This window comes from Gorilla gorilla, chromosome 8 (genome assembly GCF_029281585.2).
Source record: "Gorilla gorilla gorilla isolate KB3781 chromosome 8, NHGRI_mGorGor1-v2.1_pri, whole genome shotgun sequence".
NCBI classification, from domain to species: domain Eukaryota; kingdom Metazoa; phylum Chordata; class Mammalia; order Primates; family Hominidae; genus Gorilla; species Gorilla gorilla.
Genome location: NC_073232.2, coordinates 114,730,892 through 114,748,535, shown reverse-complemented (window position 1 = coordinate 114,748,535; position 17,644 = coordinate 114,730,892). Strand labels below are relative to the sequence as shown.

At 53.1% G+C, this 17,644-nt stretch overlaps 1 protein-coding gene across 3 annotated transcripts; it reads right to left on the bottom strand.

The window, feature by feature from the left end:
• Positions 1 to 958: 958 nt before the first annotated feature.
• On the bottom strand, positions 959 to 16,697 carry MFSD13A (major facilitator superfamily domain containing 13A). 3 transcript variants are annotated; one of them, XM_055352838.2, is made up of 11 exons: positions 16,597 to 16,682; positions 11,953 to 12,058; positions 9,174 to 9,263; positions 8,819 to 9,061; positions 7,941 to 8,023; positions 6,899 to 7,351; positions 6,620 to 6,743; positions 5,059 to 5,155; positions 4,264 to 4,435; positions 3,993 to 4,186; positions 959 to 2,280 (listed from the first exon to the last, which is right to left on the bottom strand). In XM_055352838.2, the coding sequence occupies exons 4-11, from the start codon at positions 8,984 to 8,986 to the stop codon at positions 2,018 to 2,020; spliced, it is 1,554 nt and encodes a 517-aa protein (XP_055208813.2). In that variant the 5' UTR covers positions 8,987 to 9,061; positions 9,174 to 9,263; positions 11,953 to 12,058; positions 16,597 to 16,682; the 3' UTR covers positions 959 to 2,017. The 3 variants fall into 3 exon arrangements, with proteins under 3 accessions (XP_055208813.2, XP_004050071.3, XP_055208814.2); XM_004050023.5 differs by lacking the exon at positions 9,174 to 9,263; XM_055352839.2 differs by lacking the exons at positions 9,174 to 9,263; positions 11,953 to 12,058 and having other exon boundaries at positions 16,597 to 16,697.
• Between the last annotated feature and the right edge of the window lie 947 nt (positions 16,698 to 17,644).

Here is a 17,644-nt window from a genome sequence, read left to right as displayed (position 1 = left end):
CAGCCTACATTTTTAATCACCATGCAGCCTGTAAAAAACCATTGGCCTAGAGCAGTGGTTCCCAGTTGGAACCAATTTTGCCTCCCAGGACACATCTGGCAATGCCTGGAGATATATTTGTTTGTCACAACTGGTGTGTGTGTGGGGTGGGGTGGGGGGTGCTAAATGTCTACAACAGAGAACAATCTGGCCCCAAATATCTCCAGTGCTAGTGCCAAGGTTGAGAAATGGTGGCTGAGAGTCATGGTTTTCAGTGCCAGCTGCATGATAAAATCACCTACAGAGATGTTCAAAATCCTACTGCCCAGGCCATACCCCAGACACATTAAGTCAGAATCCCAAGGAATGGAATTGAGATGTCAGTATTTTTTAAGTTCCCCAGGGGACCCCAAGGCTGAGAACCTCGGGCCTAAAAGAGGCTCCTCTCTCTTTGACTACCATGTCCAGCAGTGATACATGGGAAATGCACTGAGGCCTAATGGTCATTTTGGGCCCGAGTGCCTATGCAGTTACCAATCTGTGTTTTTCTCCCTGGCACCTTGGTAACCCACCAAGGTGGGTTTTTTTTTTCTTTGAGATGGAGTCTCATTCTGTCGCCCAGGTTGGAGTGCATGCAGTGGCGCGATCAATGCAACCTCCTCCTGGGTTCAAGCGATTCTCCTGCCCCAGCCTGCCAAGTAGCTGGGATTACAGGCACACACCACTACACCTGGCTAATTTTTGTATTTTTAGTAGAGATGGGGTTTTGCCATGTTGGCTCAGGCTGGTCTCAAACTCCAGACCTCAGGTGATCCACCCACCTCGGCTTCCCAAAGTGCTGGGATTACAGGCGTGAGCCACTGCGCCCAGCCTACCTACCACTCTTATTCAGAAAAATGCTCTCAGGGGCTTTTTCTAGTCAGTAAGGAATCCTGGTTCTCAACCCCAGCAACCCACCACTCACTCACACAGCACAGACTTGAGAAAAGAGAATGGCTGACTTTATTCAGTCTATAAGGAAATAAACATCTTTAGAGGCCGTGTGGGGGTGGGGGAGCCCTGCAGCAGAGGAGGCATGCCACTTCAAGCACAGCTGAAGCAGAGAAACCTCTCAGAGAAACCACTAGAAGGGTGGACCGAGGGGGAGGTGGGACTTACAGACAGCTTTCCCTGACTGGGCAAAAGGGAGCAGTTGCAGTATTAAAAGTGGTTCCTGAGTCCACCACAGCGGCCAGCTCCGGCCAGGCAGCGGGATGGGCTCCCACGCCCCATGGCAGGCCCGTGTGCACCACAGGGCAGCCCCCTCCCTTCTTGGTCCTCTTCTATCCTCCTGCCTTAGAAGAGAAGCACGTCCCTGAGCACATATGGCCCAGCCCTTGCCCAAGCTGAGCCAGACAGGTAAGCAGAGACTTTCATTGCAGTGATGCTTCTGGCTCAGCCCCAGGAGCTCCCCGCTGCCATGTCTTCCAGGCTGCACTAGAGGAAGGCAGTGGAGCAGGATGCTGGTAAAACTAGCTCCTGGCTGAGTGCGGTGGCTCATGCCTGTATTCCCAGCACTTTGGGAGACCAAGGCAGGCAGATCACTTGAGGTCAGGAGTTCGAGACCAGCCTGGCCAATGTGGTGAAACCCTGTCTCTACTAAATAATACAAAAATTAGGCTGGCCACAGTGGCTCACGCCTGTAATCCCAGCACTCTGGGAGGCCGAGGCGGGCTGATCACCTAAGGTCAGGGGTTTGAGACTAGCCTGGCCAACATGATGAAACCCTGTCTCTACTAAAAATACAAAAAGTAGCCGGGCATGGTGGCACGCTCCTATAATCCCAGCTACTCGGGAGGCTGAGGCAGGATAATTGCTTGAACCTGGGTGGTGGTTTCAGTGAGCCCAGATTGCACCACTGCAACAGATCCATTTTTTTGGGCAACATCTCCAAAAAAAAAAAAAAAAAAAACTATGAAATCCTTAAAAAAAAAAAAAAAACTGGCTCCTCCCCCAGGCTGCCAGCAGCATCCTCAGTGGGGTGACCTTGCCACAGCTCTCACACCATCTTAACATCCAGGGTTTGGGCCTGTGACAGGTTCTGGCGCTGGGCCTTGACCATGTGCAGGCGTCTCCCATGCAGCGTGAACTGGGACCAGGTGAAGAGCTGCAGCAGAGCACAGGTGATGGGCACCAGCACCAGCAGGTAGAAGCAGCCCTGGCGGAGCGTCGGGGCCTGTGCAGGGGCTGGAGCTGGGGGCTCTGGCCAGGGATGGGCACTCCCCACAGGGGTTATGAGGGACTGCTGGAAGAGGTCATGACCTAGGACAAGAGAGCACAGAAAGACCATGGTCAGCCCACTGTCCTCCAAGCCTTGGTGCCCTCCATGTCTATGGTGTGACATCTCAGACACCACATGGACGTGTCCAGACCACAACTCCTGATTCCTCCAAACCCACTCCTCTCCTACTCTTCCCATCTCAGTGACGGGCACCACCATCCACCCAATAACTCAGGCCCAAAACCTCAAAGTCCTCCTCAGTTCCCTGGTTGGTTTCATGCCATCACTCCCCAACACCCAATCCTTCATCTCCCCCCAACTCCAAAACGTATCCCACCTGCCACCACCCTGGCCCAAGTCTCCACGGCCTCTGCCAGTCTCCCAAAGATCTCCCTGCTGTCCCCATTCTGGCCTCCCTATGATCTGCTGTCCATATGGCAGCCAGAGTGAGCTTTTTTTTTTTTGAAAGAGGGAGTCTCGCTCTGTCACCTAGGCTGGAGTGAAGTAGCACGATCTCCACTCACTGCAACCTCCGCCTCCCAGTTTCAAGCGATTCTCCTGCCTCAGCTTCCCAAATAGCTGGGGCAACAGGCATGCACCAACACACCCAGCTAATTTTTGTATTTTTTAGTAGAGACGGGGGTTTCACTATATGTTGACCAAGCTGGTCTCAAACTCCTGACCTCAGGTGATCTGCCCTCCTCAGCCTCCCAAAGTGCTGGGATTACAGGTGTGAGCCACCTCACCCAGCCCAGAGTGAATTTTGTTAAAAAGTCAATCACACCACGTCACTTCCCTGTTTAAAACCCTCCCTGGCCGGGCGTGGTGGCTTATGCCTGTAATCCCAGCACTTCGGGAGGCCGAGGTGGGTGGATCACCTGAGCTCAGGAGTTTGAGACCAGCCTGGGCAACCTGGCAAAACCCCATCTCTACATAAAATACAAAAAGTTACCCAGGCATGCTGGCATACGCCTGTGGTCCCAACTACTTGGGAGGCTAGGTGGCAGGCTCACTTGAACCTGGGAGGTCGAGGCTGCAGTGAGCCAAGATCGTGCCACTGCACTCCAGCCTGGGTGAGAGGGAGACCCTATCTCAAAAAGTAAATAAATAAATAAATAAATAAAAATAAAACCCTCCCAACAGCTTGCTTCCAACACTGCCCTGATCAACAAAGTCCTCTTCGCTTTTCCAGCCACATTTCCTAATCACCCCTGACACCCTGGGCCTTTGCGCCTGCTGTTCCCTCTGCCTGCGATTCACTGAGACCTTTTCTAGACAAATCCTTGCCATTCAGCTCACATCCTGAGGGGCACCTTCTCGGAGAGGCCTTCCCTGATAATACTACATAGCTTCTTGGTCACGCCATCTCACATCACCTTAATTTCACCATAACATTATTACTACCTGATAATGTCTTGTTTGGATGTTTATTGCCAATCCCAGCCCACCCCTGACTAGAATACAAGCTCCGTGGTGGCAAAGACCTTGTCTATCTTATTCATGGTTAGCTCCCTGGCACCCACAGCAGGACCTGCAGAGAAGGGATTCCGTACATATTTGTTGAATGAATGAATAAATGAATGAACTAAGAAAGCATGGCGGAATCGGTGACCCAGTGACTCTAGCCATGTTGAGGGGACGCCAGTTGCCACCTTCCGTCACTGGACCCAGAGCCCAGGCTTGCCAGCCAGTGTGCCAGGTAAGCTGTGCCCCCTGGAGCCTTAAGAGCCCTTGCCTGCTACCAGGCCCTCACCTGTGTAGAAACAGAGCAGCCAGGTGCCCAGCAGCGGGGCAAAGGTCTGGCCTGGCTTGGTCACCAGGGCAACCATGCCAAAGAGGAGTGCCGAGGCTGCCTGCTTGCGGTGGTTCAGCACCAGGTCCTCGTCTACCAGGTCGGTGACCACCAAGGTCAGCAGCTTACAGGTGCCCTCAGTGAAGACGCGGTTGCTGCAGTAGAGGGAGAGAGCAGGCAGGAATGAAGGCATGGGATGGAGGTGTTGCGGGGAGCGTGGGCAGGGGCATACCTGGCAATGAAGAGGCACAGCAGGCTGAGGTGGTCCGGGCCGGCCAACAACATGAGCAGGCTAAGTCCCAGCTTGAGCAGGAAGAGCCCCCGCACCACCGCGTAGACGCCCCAGCGCCGGCACAGGGACAGGAAGTAGAGGTTGTTGAGATGGGGAGCGACATAGGAGAGGCCTGGGGAGGAAGACGGGGCGCCACCTTGTCAAGGGCACTGCTGCAGTGCCAGTGAGTGCCATCAGCTTCACAGCCGACTGCATTCCTGTACACTAGCGATGCACCGGGCTCTGTGCTAAGAGCTTCACTGTCTTAGTTCACCTTCACAGCCCCTTAAGGTGAGTACTATTATCATCCCCACTTTACGGATGAGAAAGAGAGGCCCAAAAAGATGAACTAACCCACCTGAGGCTGCCCACCAGATGAGCACAGAGTCAAGACTCACACCCAGGCCCATCAGATGATATTCCTCTGTGTTAACCAGCCACTGCACCCCCTCAGGGTGCCACCATCTCCAAGAGGACCGACACCAACCAGCACAGCCTCCGCCCCCCTCAACACCCACCACACCCTGCCCCCCATGCCCACTGCACCTGGCAGCACTTGGTGTCTTAAAAAGACTGTCCCTGGCTGGGCGCAGTGGCTCACACCTGTAATCCCAGTACTTTGGGAGGCAGAGGCAGGTGGATCACGGGGTCGGGAAATGGAGACCATCCTGGCTAATACGGTGAAACCCCATCTCTACTAAAAATACAGGTCTCTCTCCTTCCAGCTTGCATGAGGCACCCAAGGTCCACACTCACCCAACAGGATGGAGCCCGTGGAAAGGGAGATATGGTCGGACAACAGATGCTCCAGAAAGAGAGGGAAGAAGTTGCTGTTGAAGTGGCAGTGGAAGACCTGCAACCCGACAGGGATGGTGAGGAGGCTTCCAGGGGGAGGAGAGCTGACAAGGCCAGAAGCCAACAGGGGAACACACATCCCCCCCAAGTCCCCATCCTCAGAGCAGCAAGAGTGAGAGCAGGCCTTTTTCCCCATGTCCCTAAACACAGAACATGCCAGAACACAACCTAAAACCACATTCCTGGTGCTATCTAACTTTGCTAAAAAGTTAGAAGCCATGGCAAAATAGTACTGGAGCAATTAAAAGCTTTTTATTTTTAATTGAAAACACATTAGTGAGGCTGGGCACAGGGGCTCACACTTGTAATCCTAGCACCTTAGCACTTTGGGAGGCCAAGGCAGGCAGATCACTTAACGCCAGGAGTTTGAGACCAGCCTGGCCAACATGGCGAAACCCCGTCTCTACTAAAAATATAAAAAATTAGTCGGGTGTTGTGTTGCATGCCTATAATCCCAGCTACCCAGGAAGCTGAGGTGGGAGAATCATTTGAACCCAGGAGGCAGAGGTTGCAGTGAGCCTAGATCATGCCACTACACTCCAGCCTGGGCAACAAAGTGAGAAGAAAAAAAAAAAAAAGAAAACACATTAGTGAAACAAATTTCATAACATGAAAACAGTTTATTTCTAAGTTCAGCTAGTTTATATACTACATGTTTTAGGTACAGCACTTAGCTCTTCTTCTTTTTTTAGAGATGGAGCCTTTCTCTGCCACCCAGGCTGGAGTGCAGTGGTACAATCATAACTCATTGCAGCCTCAAACTCCTGGGCTCAAGCGGTCTTTCCACCTTGGCGTCCCGAAGTGCTGGGATTACAGGCGTGAGCCACTGCACCTGGCAGCGGTTGCTGTCTTAAAAAGACTGTTAGAGGGTCCCCAAAGGGGGCATCTCTGTCTCATATCCTCACTTTACAGGAGAGGACAGGGCTACCCAGAGAGCCTGAGACCTGCCTAAGAGCACATAGGGAGGGAAAAGCTCAGAGGGAGCTAGAATCCAGGCCTCCTGACTACTCAACCTGCATTCCTGCCATCAAATTGCCCAGCAGACCTCCTGGGTGGCCCAGAACTCAGTTCCCAGCTCTTTTTTTTTTTTCTTTGAGAAGGAGTCTCACTCTGTTGCCCAGACTGGAGTATAGTGGTGACATCTTAGCTCACTGCAACTTCCGCCTTCCGGGTTCAAGTGATTCTCCTACCTCAGCCTCCCAAGTAGTTGGAATTACAGATATGCTGGAATTACACCATGCCCAGCTAATTTTTGTATTTTTATGGGGTTTCGCCATGTTAGCCAGGCTGGTCTCGAACCCCTGTCCTCAAGTGATCCACCCACCTCAGCCTCCCCCCCCCAAAGTGCTGGGACTACAGGCATGAGCCACCATGCGTGGCTGAGTTCCCAGCTCTTGAGGAGTCTGTCCCCTTGAGTGAAGTCCAGCCCAGCTGTAGAGGGGCCGGGAGCTGCTCCCCATACCTGCACCAGGTCCATGCTCACGAACCACAGGAAGTTCCGATGGCGTGCCAGCTGCCGGAGATACCGGCCCAAGGTGATACTGTCCGCCTCCTCACTGCCCACAAGCAGCTCCTCTCCACACAGGCTATGGGGCAGAAGGGAGTGGAGAACTGCCTGGGGCTGGCCAGAGTTATCCCCCAACACATCCCAGGGCAGCCCCCATCAGCCGGGGACCCAGCACCGAAATCAGACTTAGAAGGTTGCTGGTGAGGACCTGAAGAGCCGGGGCTGGCCACTCACCCGCTATCCACAACCAGGCCTGAGCACCCTGGGTCCTTTCGGGCCGCCTCAACCCGCCGCCTCAGCAGCTGTGTGGCCCCCAGAAAGCCCAGCCCAGAGCTGACAGCCAGTGTCACGCAGAAAGCACGGAAGGAGGAGAAATCCTCCTTGTTCCAAAAGGCATAGGATGCAAAGACAGAGAGGGAGCCGGCCGCGCTGAAGAGGGAGCAGTAGAAGTTGAGGTGGGTGCGGTCGTGGGCTGAGAGGGCCAGGTCGGCCAGCAAGGCATGGTGGTGCAGGTCCACGAGCGTCAGGAAGCCATCATAGAGGCACAGGCACAGCAAGAACTGCAGGCCAGCTGGGGCCCAGGGCACCCAGAACGCCAGGAACGACAGCGCCAGCAGCGGCCCATGCCAGCCCAGGGCCTGCACCCGGGCCAGCACCACAGCCCTTGAGGAGAGCCCGGCGCCTGACCTGCCGGGGAAAGGAGAGTTGTTGGGAGATGCCGTGTCAGACTTGGCAGGCTGAAGTTCCCCTTGCCCAGGCCCCAGGGGAGGGATGGAGGCCCAGGGTGTGGGACTCACAACAGGGTGGTCCCACTGTCCCCTAAGTCCCCAGTCTGCAACTTAGGAAGCACAACTCACCAGTGGGTACACTCTCCTCCTCTGCCCCAATTTCCACCCCCTTATTAGCCTGTCGGGCTGATGGCCAAAGGGTATGGGATGCCCACTTCTCAAGGTTGGGGGTGATGATGGGCTCAAGCAGGGATGGGGCAAAGGAATCTTCCAGAAGCAGCAGAGGGTGTTTGCAGTCCACAGTCCAGAGGGGCCAGCCAAGCCAAGCCAGGGTAGATCTCTTCCCCTGCCGAGCCAGGCAAGTGTACGTCCAAGGCCACCTCTCCAACCCAAACAGAGCACCCTGGACCCCAGTAAGGGAAGAGCCATGGGCAACACTGAAATAGTCTCCCCTTCCTTCCCCACCCCAAACACAGGCAGGGGTCCTCCCTCCTGGGTAGCAGTAGGGTGGGATTGAACCAATTACGAGCTGTTCCCAATACACCAACCGGGGCTGGGAGCTGAGGAACTGCCGGTCACTGAGCCAACCGAAGAGGGGGTCATTGAAGCTGTTCCAGAGGAGAAACACTGTCTGCAGGCAGAGAGGAGACAGGCAGGTGGGCTCTAGACAGCATCCTCTCCAGGGCTCCTCCCCCCCCCAGCCTGCTCACCACCCCTCAAAGATGGCCCCAGCTTTCCTACCTGCAAACCTTTGCTGGTGTCAGTTCCTCTGCTAAAACCCACTCTGGCCAGGCGCTGGTGGCTCACACCAGCACTTTGGGAGGCCGAGGCAGGTGGATCACCTGAGGTCAGGAGTTTGAGACCAGCCTGGCCAACATGGCGAAACCCCGTCTCTACTAAAAATACAAAAATTAGCTGGGCGTGGTGGCGGGTGCTTGTAATCCCATCTACTCATGAGGTTGAGACAGGAGAATCACTTGAACCACGAAGGCGGAGGTTGCAGTGAGCTGAGATTGCGCCATTGCACTCCAGCCTGTGAGACAAAAGTGAAACTCCATCTCAAAAAAAAAAACAAAAAACCTACTCTGCCAGTCAAACCACTGCCCCCTTCAAACTCCCACCCATCCAGGGCCCAGCTGGTAAATGTATGCAGCTGATAAATTCATATACGTGAACATATTATATATATGAGTACACAGAACAGCAACTATGTAAGACAGTGGCCAGGAAAGCTAGTCTAGTCCCCATCGAGGAGGAGTCATCAAGGCCTCCACAGCTTTTCTTGATGAGTCTTGGTAAACAACCTGGACTGCCCAGGCCTCTGACTGGGTGGGACCAGGCACCTGCAATCTGCCCAGCAGCCTGGGCAGCCTCTAGTCTCCACCCCACCCCCTCCTCCATGTTGGCCACCCATCACTGGCCCTACCTCTCCGACCCAGAAGGCAATTTTGTTGATCTTGTACACTGAGACAAAGGTGTCCACATAGTAGAGCAGGAAGACATTGTGCAGGATGGTGGTGAAGAGAGCCAGGGAGCCATAGACCACAGCTGTGGGCAGACCCAGCAACCAGGCCTGGGGCTGACCCAGCCCCATGGCTGCAGCCCCAGCCTTAGCCCCAGGAGCACCGGGGAGGGCTTATGGCCACAGGCGGTCTTCCCATCCTCGTCCCTGGGGAAGAAGGAACCAGTGAGCAACAGGGATCAGAGCCAGCTCTGCTCTTAACCCCAGACCTCTGAATCATTTAAAAACTCATTTCCAACAGGAGAGAGTTTGTACTTACAACAGCGCTGGGAATTATGAATGAAGTATAACAGAAACAGTGCTGAGCTAGACACCACTAATCTGGGAGTGACTCGAGGAAACAGAGAGCCTGTGGGAAGAGACGGCAGACACCCAGCAAGTGCTGAGCCAGGTCGCGTGCCAGGGCTGGATGCTCGATGTCTTTTTTTTTTTTTTTGAGACAGAGTCTCGCTCTGTTGCCCAGGCTGGAGTGCAGTAGCGAGATCTCCGCTCACTGTAAGCTCCACCTCCCGGATTCACGCCATTCTCCTGCCTCAGCCTCCCAAGTAGCTGGGACCACAGGCACCCGCCGCCACGCCCGGCTAATTTTTTGTATTTTTAGTAGAGACGGGGTTTCACCAGGATGGTCTCGATCTCCTGACCTTGTGGTCCACCCACCTCGGCCTCCCAAAGTGCTGAGATTACAGGTGTGAGCCACCGCTCCCGGCCTCAGTGTCTTCTTAAATTGCACTGTGTGACTTTAATGGTCTAGACGGGACAACCCTGAGCTTGGGCACACAATGCACTTACAGTAAAACATCAGGCAGTTACCCAACCCAGGCCTTAGCTTCCTCTTCTGCAAAAGGTAAAAGGAGATTGTTATGCCTATTTTGCAAATCATAAGGATTAAACAAGGTAACTCACAGAAAGCACTCACTGTTGGTATTGATAAGGAAGACGGGAAGGGAAGTGCCAGAAACGGAAGAATGTGGTCCCTTTAAATGATATGGAATCAGGGAAGGGAAGTGCTGGGTAGAGGAGGGCGTGGTCCCTGGCTAGGGCTCCACCCCTGGCTTGACCTAGGTGAGGACAGGCATTTTTTTTTTTCCTGCCCAAATGTTGCATTTCCCAAGACCACCCGGCCCACCACGCCCCCATCCTGTGCTTATAAAAACCCTGAGACCCAGCCGGGTGCCGTGGCTCACGCCTGTAATAAGGCACTTTGGGAGGCTGGAGTGGGCAGATCACCTGAGGTCAGGAGTTCAAGACCAGCCTGGCCAACACGGTGAAACCCCATCTCTACTAAAAATACAAAAAATTAGCCGGGCATGGTGGCACATGCCTGTAATCCCAGCTACTAGGGAGGCTGAGGGAGGAGAATTGCTTGAACCTGGGGGGCAGAGGCTGCAGTGAGCCAAGATTGCGCCAATGCACTCTAGCCTCGGCACCAAGAGCGAAACTCAGTCTCAAAAAGAAAAAAAGAAGAAGCACTCTAAGCCTGCAAGTCCCCACCACCACCCCCGTGGGCCACAGTGATCCTATCTTGTCCCAAGGCAGGAGGATGGCCTTTCCCTGAGGCCCTTGAACCCCCTGAAGAAAATGCATTTCTTTTTTTCCTCAAAGCTTTATTCAGGTCTAATTGACAAACACTAAACTGCACAGTTTTCAAAGCATGCAAGCTGATAAGTTTTACCATATGCATGTACCTGTGAAATAATAACCACAAACAAGATAATGAACACATCCATCACCCTACATTCCCTCGACACTGCTTTTCTGAGTAACATACGTTAAAAAGACATATGGGGCTGGGTGGAGTGGCTCACACCTGTAATCCCAGCACTTTGGGAGGCCAAGGTGGGCAGATCACTTGAGGCCAGGAATTTGAGACCAGTCTGGCCAACATGGCAAAACCCTGTCTCTACCAAAAATACAAAAATTAGCCGGCGTGGTGGCGGGCACCTGTAATCCCAGGTACTGGGGAGCTGAGGCAGGAGAATCGCTTGAACCCCAGAGGTGGAGGTTACAGTGAGCCCAGAACATGCCACTACACTCCAGCCTGGGCAACAGAGCAAGACTCTACCTCAAAAAGAAATAAATACAAATAAATTTTTTAAAATGGTGAGCATTAAAGCTTTACAGATCATTACTATCCAACCTCTCAGCCCTTCCCTAAAATGGAGAGGCCCCATGCCCGCCACACAGGGATGAGGTGGGAATTAAATGAGATGCTCTCTAAAGGTGCTTGGGGCTATAAAGCACAATGTCCACCTCTGTTACTATCCTTAGCAGGGTCACTTACTCCAATTCCTCCAGGGCTTTCAGAACTCTCCTGCCTTTGTCAAAATGGAGTGAAGGCTCCCCACGCCTACCCAGATGCCCAGTGATTTGTCCTTGTTGCTGGAGAAGGTGAGCCCTGAACACAAGGTCCCCAGCCTCCCCCAGCCACCTCCCTGCACCCACACTGGGTAGAAGAAAACCTCAAAGGTTAATGAGATGGAACAGGTATGACCTTTGCCATCAGCAGGGCCTGGGTTCAAATCCCAACTGTACTTCCTACTAAGAGTGTAACCTCAGGCAATTCAACCCTTCTGGGCCGGAGTTTCTTCATCTATAAAATCAGATAATAATGCCTATCTTTTTTTTTTTTTTTTTTTTTTTTTTGAGGTGGAGACTTGCTTTGTTGCCCAGGCTGGAGTGTAATGGTGCAATCTTGGCTCACTGCAACCTCTGCTTCCCAGGTTCAAGCAATTCTCCCACCTCAGCCTCCCGAGTAGCTGGGATTACAGGCACCTGCCATCATGCCCAGCTTATTTTTGTATTTTTGTAGAGATGGGGTTTCACCATGTTGCCCAGGCTGGTCTTGAACTCCTGACCTCAGGTGATCTACCCACCTCAGCCTCCCAAAGTGCTGGGATTACAGGTGTGAGCCACCGCGCCTGGCCAATAATGCCTATCTTTACAGGGGTACAGAAAGGATTAAACAAATGTCCAGGAAGCACAGAGCACTGTGCTATCACACGGAAGATGCTCAGAAAGTAGCTTTTTATTGGGCTCACCTAGATCAGGGTAGGAGCAGGGAAATATCCTTGTAATCGGGCTCCTTCCTCAGGTAAGGGAATTTGAAAAGATGGGTCACACGAGGAAAAGTCAGAAGATGGGGGCCTGCAAGGAGCAGGAACACATACAATGTTTGAGAATGCCAAAGACAAACTGCCCCCGGCCCCCTGTAGACCTGTGCCAACTGCAGCTTGTCCAGGTAAACAGCCATCCTGGAGAGGAAGCTGAGGCAGGAGTGTGCAGGGTTACTCTTTTAATGGTTTCTCTTCCAGATTCCACTCCTCCATCGGGAAACAGCCTTCTCCCACTTGCCCTCCCCACCCTCAATCTGCCCCAGCAAAGAACAGCAGCCCCACCTCTCCCAGGGAAGAACAGCTTGGAGCCCACACCAGCCTCCTTGCATAAGCTGGTGAGAAATCCTGTAACCTGCAACCAACTCCACCCACCTCCCTGGCACCTTCCAAGACCCACCCTCATGGTCCCAGCTGGTGGCCTTGAGCCAGTCACTCCCTCTCCCTGAGCCTCAGGCTCCTCGCCCACAAAGTGGAGATGTTAATGTCAACCTCTTAGATGGCTGTGGGCTGAAATGCAAAAGGAATTTAAAGCCAAGTGCCTGCTACGTGGAAGACCCTCAATACACAGCAGCTATTTTTTTTTTTTTAAGATGGAGTCTCGCTCTGTCGCCCAGGCTGGAGTGCAGTGGCTCAATCTCAGCTCACTGCAACCTCCGCCTCCCGGGTTCAAGCAATTCTCCTTCCTCAGTCTCCTCAGTAGCTGGGATTACAAGCGCCTGCCACCACACTCGGCTAATTTTTTTTCTTTTTGTAGAGATGGAGTCTTGCTCTGTCGCCCAGGCTGGAGTGCAGTGGTGCAATCTAGGCTCACTGCAACCTCTGCCTCCTGGGTTCAAGCCATTCTCCTGCCTCAGCCTCCTGAGTAGCTGGGATTTACAGGCGCACGCCACCACACTTGGCAAATTTTTTTTTTTTGTATATTTAGTAGAGACGGGGTTTCACCATATTGGTCAGGCTGGTCTCAAACTCCTGACCTTGTGATCCGCCTGCCTCGGCCTCCCAAAGTACTGGGATTGCAGCCATGAGCCTCCACACCCGGCCTAATTTTTGTATTTTTCATAGAACTGGGGTTTCACCATATTGGCCAGGCTGGTCTTGAACTCCTGACCTCAAGTGATTTACCTGCCTCGGCCTCCCACAGTGTTGGGATTACAGGTGTGAGCCACTATGCCCGGCCCACAGTAGCCATTTTCTTTTTCTTTTTCCTTTTTTTTTTTTTTTTTTTTTTGAGACAGAGTCTTGCTCTGTTGCCCAGGCTGGAGTGCAGTGGCACAATCTCGGCTTACTGCAACCTCTGCCTCCCAGGTTCAAGCAATTCTCCTGCTTCAGCCACCCGAGTAGCTGGGATTACAGGCATGCACCACCACGCCCAGCTAATTTTTGTATTTTTAGTAGAGACAGGGTTTCACCATGTTGGTCAGGTTAGTCTTGAACTCCTGACCTTGTGATCCACCCACCTTGGCCTCCCAAACTGCTGGGATTACAGGCATGAGCCACTGCGCCCGGCCCACAGTAGCCATTTTCTTTCCATTTCTTTGAAGTTTGGTTTCATGATTTTTTTTTTTTTTGGAGACGGAGTCTCACTTTGTCGCCCAGGCTAGAGTGCAGCGGTGGGATCTTGGCTCACTGCAACCTCCGCCTCCCAGGTTCAAGAAATGTTCCTGCCTCAGCCTCCCAAATAGTTGGGATCACAGGCGTGCGCCACCATGCCTGGCTAATTTTTGTATTTTTTGTACAGACGGGGTTTCGCCACGTTGGCCAGGCTGGTCTTGAACTCCTGACCTCAAGCAATCCGCCCGCCTTGGCCTCCTGAAGTGCTGGCTCACAGGCGAGAGCCACCGTGTGGTTTCATGATCTTTAAAGATCAGTCACTAGGTGGGGCGTTGTGGCTCATGCCTGTAATTTTAGCACTTTGGAAGGCCAAGACAGGAGGATTACTTGGGGCCAGAAATTAGAGACCAGCTGGGGCAACATCAATCAAAAATAAAAATCATTAACCTTTCTGCCAAATCCATGATTGAAATTGTCTTTCCAGCACCCAAGCTTTATGCTTTTTGCCACCTGGAATATCCTAGCCCCTCTTGTCTGCCATCCATCAAATTCCTTCCTAAATGCCACCTCCACACTTTTGTTCATGCTGTTCCTGTCACCTAAGATACCCTAGGATAACTATATACTATTCCTCAGCCATACAGGGTATGCTTGGCTTTTATATCCATCATCAGACCCCTTACAGCTCTGTTATTATCTGCATTCACGTTTTGTACATGAAGAAACCAAGGCTCTGAAGATTAAATAACAGGCCCAAGTTACAAAGCTAGTAGGTGCTGGAGTCAAGATTCAAAACAGGTTTTGACTAAAACAACAGCGTTCTCACTTCATCATCCCCCCACACCCTGCCCCCATCTTATCAAATCCTGCTCATCCAGTGTCACGGCTTTCCCAAGCACACCCAATCAGGTGTTCTCTCCCGTTTTCCCCCTTATCAGGCATCCAAATGCCTCCCTTCCCCTCCTCCAGCCCACAGGCGTCTTAAAAGCAGGGCTGATACCGGGCGCGGTGGCTCACGCCTGTAATCCCAGCATTTTGGGAGGCCGACGCGGGCGAATCACGAGGTCAGGAGATCGAGATCATCCTGGCTAACACGGTGAAACCTCCTCTCTACTAAAAATACAAAAATTAGCCAGGCGTGGTGGCGGGCACGCCTATAGTACCAGCTTACTCGGGAGGCTGAGGCAGGAGAATAGTGTGAACCCGGGAGGAGGAGCTTGCAGTGAGCCGAAATCGCGCCACTGCACTCCAGCCTGGAGGACAGAGTGAGACTCCGTCTCTTAAAAAAAAAAAAAAAAAAAGCAGGGCTGGGTTAGTCCCGCCCTTGATCCCTGCCCTTTGCCTCCACCAGGCTCCCTCAGCGTGCTCAGTCAATCCCTGCTGGGTCGATTGGCCCCTAAAAGGTCAATATCAACATCCTCAGCCCTAGGGAACAGCTGCAGCAGTCATAGGAAAACTGTCATCCTCAGACCCCACTGTGCCCCTTCTAGCTCTGTGTTCTGCTTAACTGTGGGAGTCAGAGAGAAGGGGCAGCCTGGGAGGCTTGATGTGCCTCTCTGAGTAAGACACTAAAGCAAGGCAGCAGGTACAAAGAAGAATAGCGATCATAACAGAGGAACATTTATTAAGCTTTCGCCGGGTGCACAGCACTGTGCTAAGAGACACAGAAACAATCTGGGAAGACAGCTCAGAGCAGCGAGGGAGAAAGGGGCCACATCAGGAAGGGTTTTGTAAACCTTGTGCAAGATTCTATGCTGAGGACAACAGGTGGGGCGCTGGGGGTGGGGAAGTGACAGATCTGTTTGGAAGAAGCCCTCTAGCAGGTGTCAAAACTCTTCCCCTTCACCCTACCAGGCCCCTGGTAGGTAAAGACTAGAAAGGGATGGAAGCAGCAGCATCTCCCTGATTTCTGAACCAGCCTATGGTGGGTGGGGGAGGTTGATGAATTTAGTGGCGGAAACCAAGAATGCCGAACTGGGCCCCTGGAGTGAGAGGCATCAGACTGTACAAGAGACATTAGTGCAGAGGTAAAAGCTAAGAAGAGGCATAATTTGGAGTCAGGAGCCCTGGGTCAGGTGTGAACATTATCTTTAACTTACTATCTGAGTCTATTCCTACATCTGTGAAGCAGAGAAAATAATTCCATTCTCTGCCTGTCCTCAGGAATACCAAATGAACAAATGAACATGAAAGGTATAATATGTGCCCTTTTCTCAACAGGCAGCTGACCCCTGAATTGTCTGCTGTGTTTCCTGTTTCACTCTCGGGGTCTTGTCTTCCTGCCCAGTCTCCCCACAGCAGGGTCTAGCACCAGGGTTGGGGGGTGGGGGCCCATCCTCCTCCTCCGGCTGGAAATGAGCTTTCAACTTGTTGAGATGGGGACCTTCTCCCTCTCCCTCCCCCACAGGTCCCAGAAGAGGCGACAGCTTCACCTCAGGACCACCCACCCCTCCCAAGCCACTGAGGAGTTTGGGATCAGCCCAGGAGCTCTTCACTCAATAGCTGGTGCTGAAACACGCGTAGGGCTGCTCCCTACCGCCTGCACGTTAAAATCACCTGAGGAGCTGTGCAATAATACCGAGGCCCAGGCCTCACCCAGAACAGTTAAATCGGAATCTCTTCGGGCGGGCCCAGCATCGGTGTTTTTTCAAAGCTCCCCAAGTGCCACCAGGGTTAAATGCCTTTATGCTAATGGAACGGATCCCGGCCTGACCAGTGCATCCCTCGATCCCAGACCACCAGGGAGCTATTTGACCCACTGCATCCCTTTCCTCCAGACCCCCGGAGAGCCTTTCTGCGAGGATTCCACCCTTGCCCCCTTGAACCCCGCTTCTTCCGCCCGGACCACACAACTCTCCCAATCCACAATATGATCACCCTAAAGACCCCCGCAGATAGCCCCCATGACTCCCAGAGCGCAAAGCATTCCCCTCCCCCTCGGGTCTGTCGTTTGTGCCAGATCGGCCCCAGCCCAGCCCGCTCCTGCCCGCGAGCCCCGGCCTCTGGCCAGCGTCTCACCGCAATCGTAGCCGGCGAAGCCTAATCCCACGGCTGGCGGGAGCCAGGTGCGAGCCAGTGCGCCTGCGCGCACTTCTAGGGCTTCCCCAGCCTCTCCCTCCGCCCCGCCCAGCGATTGGCTCCGCGCGGCCCCCGGGCGCAGCTCCGGCAGGTGACCGCGCCTGAGGCTGCCGCCGCCATGTTTGTCACGGGCGCTTGCCCTTAGCGACCAAAATTAAAAGTGGACACTGGCAAATAGGGTCAGGTTGCCTGGATTCCTGACCGGCTCAACCCCTCTCCTTTACCTCCACGATAGCTTAATGTCATTTCAGTTGAAACCAACACGTTTTTTCTAAGCGCTCACCTTCCTTCCCTCCTTGCTTAGTACTCGTTGGGAGAACAAAGAGAGGTCAGCATCCTCCATTGAGTCTTGTGGTCTGAGCGGATGCACAGCTGCAGCCGACTTGGAGGTGGTAGCGGCTCGATCTGGGACTCCCTGATGCTGCATCATGAGCCCTTCAAGGGTGGACAGGTCCAGGTTGAGCTGTGGGCACCAGGGCTCTAGCCACAGGAGCCAGGGCTGAAGGTGGGAAACAGCCACCAGGGCCTGAATGAGCAACCATGCAGCACAACCTCTTTGTATTAATAACGGTAATAATAAAACATAAGGAGTACTGAGTGCTTGCTATGTGCCCCGTACTACATTCAGAACAACACGTGCATTCTCTTGTTGAGTCCTCACATCATTCCTAGGAGGTAGGCGCTTTTATCCACATTTTATACGTGAAGAAACTGCATTTCAGAGAGATTCAATGACACGCAAACAGCAAGGGCCCAGTCGAGGTGGAACCCGGTATCCTGACTCCCACAACAAGAGTCTTTCCTCTTCCTACACCTGCACAATCCCTCAAAATCAAGTTTTGTTTTGCTCAATGTAGGCTGTGGAGGATGTTTTATGTTTTCTCCCAATTGGCCTGTAAGCCTGGATAGGTTTTTGGGCAAGCAAACAGCACACATTCCAGCTCTGCCTGGTTCCCCTACCTTGGGACACAGGGCAAAGAGCCTGTGG

Bases quoted from the DNA above. Each gene is read 5' to 3' on its own strand.
- MFSD13A (XM_055352839.2), bottom strand. From the start codon at position 8,986: ATGGGGCTGGGTCAGCCCCAGGCCTGGTTGCTGGGTCTGCCCACAGCT. The intron at 5,156-6,619 runs GTATGGGGAGCA...GTCGGGTTGCAG, and splicing joins TGAGCATGGACCTGGTGCAG to GTCTTCCACTGCCACTTCAA. The intron at 4,187-4,263 runs GTATGCCCCTGC...CCTCTACTGCAG, and splicing joins CTGTGCCTCTTCATTGCCAG to CAACCGCGTCTTCACTGAGG.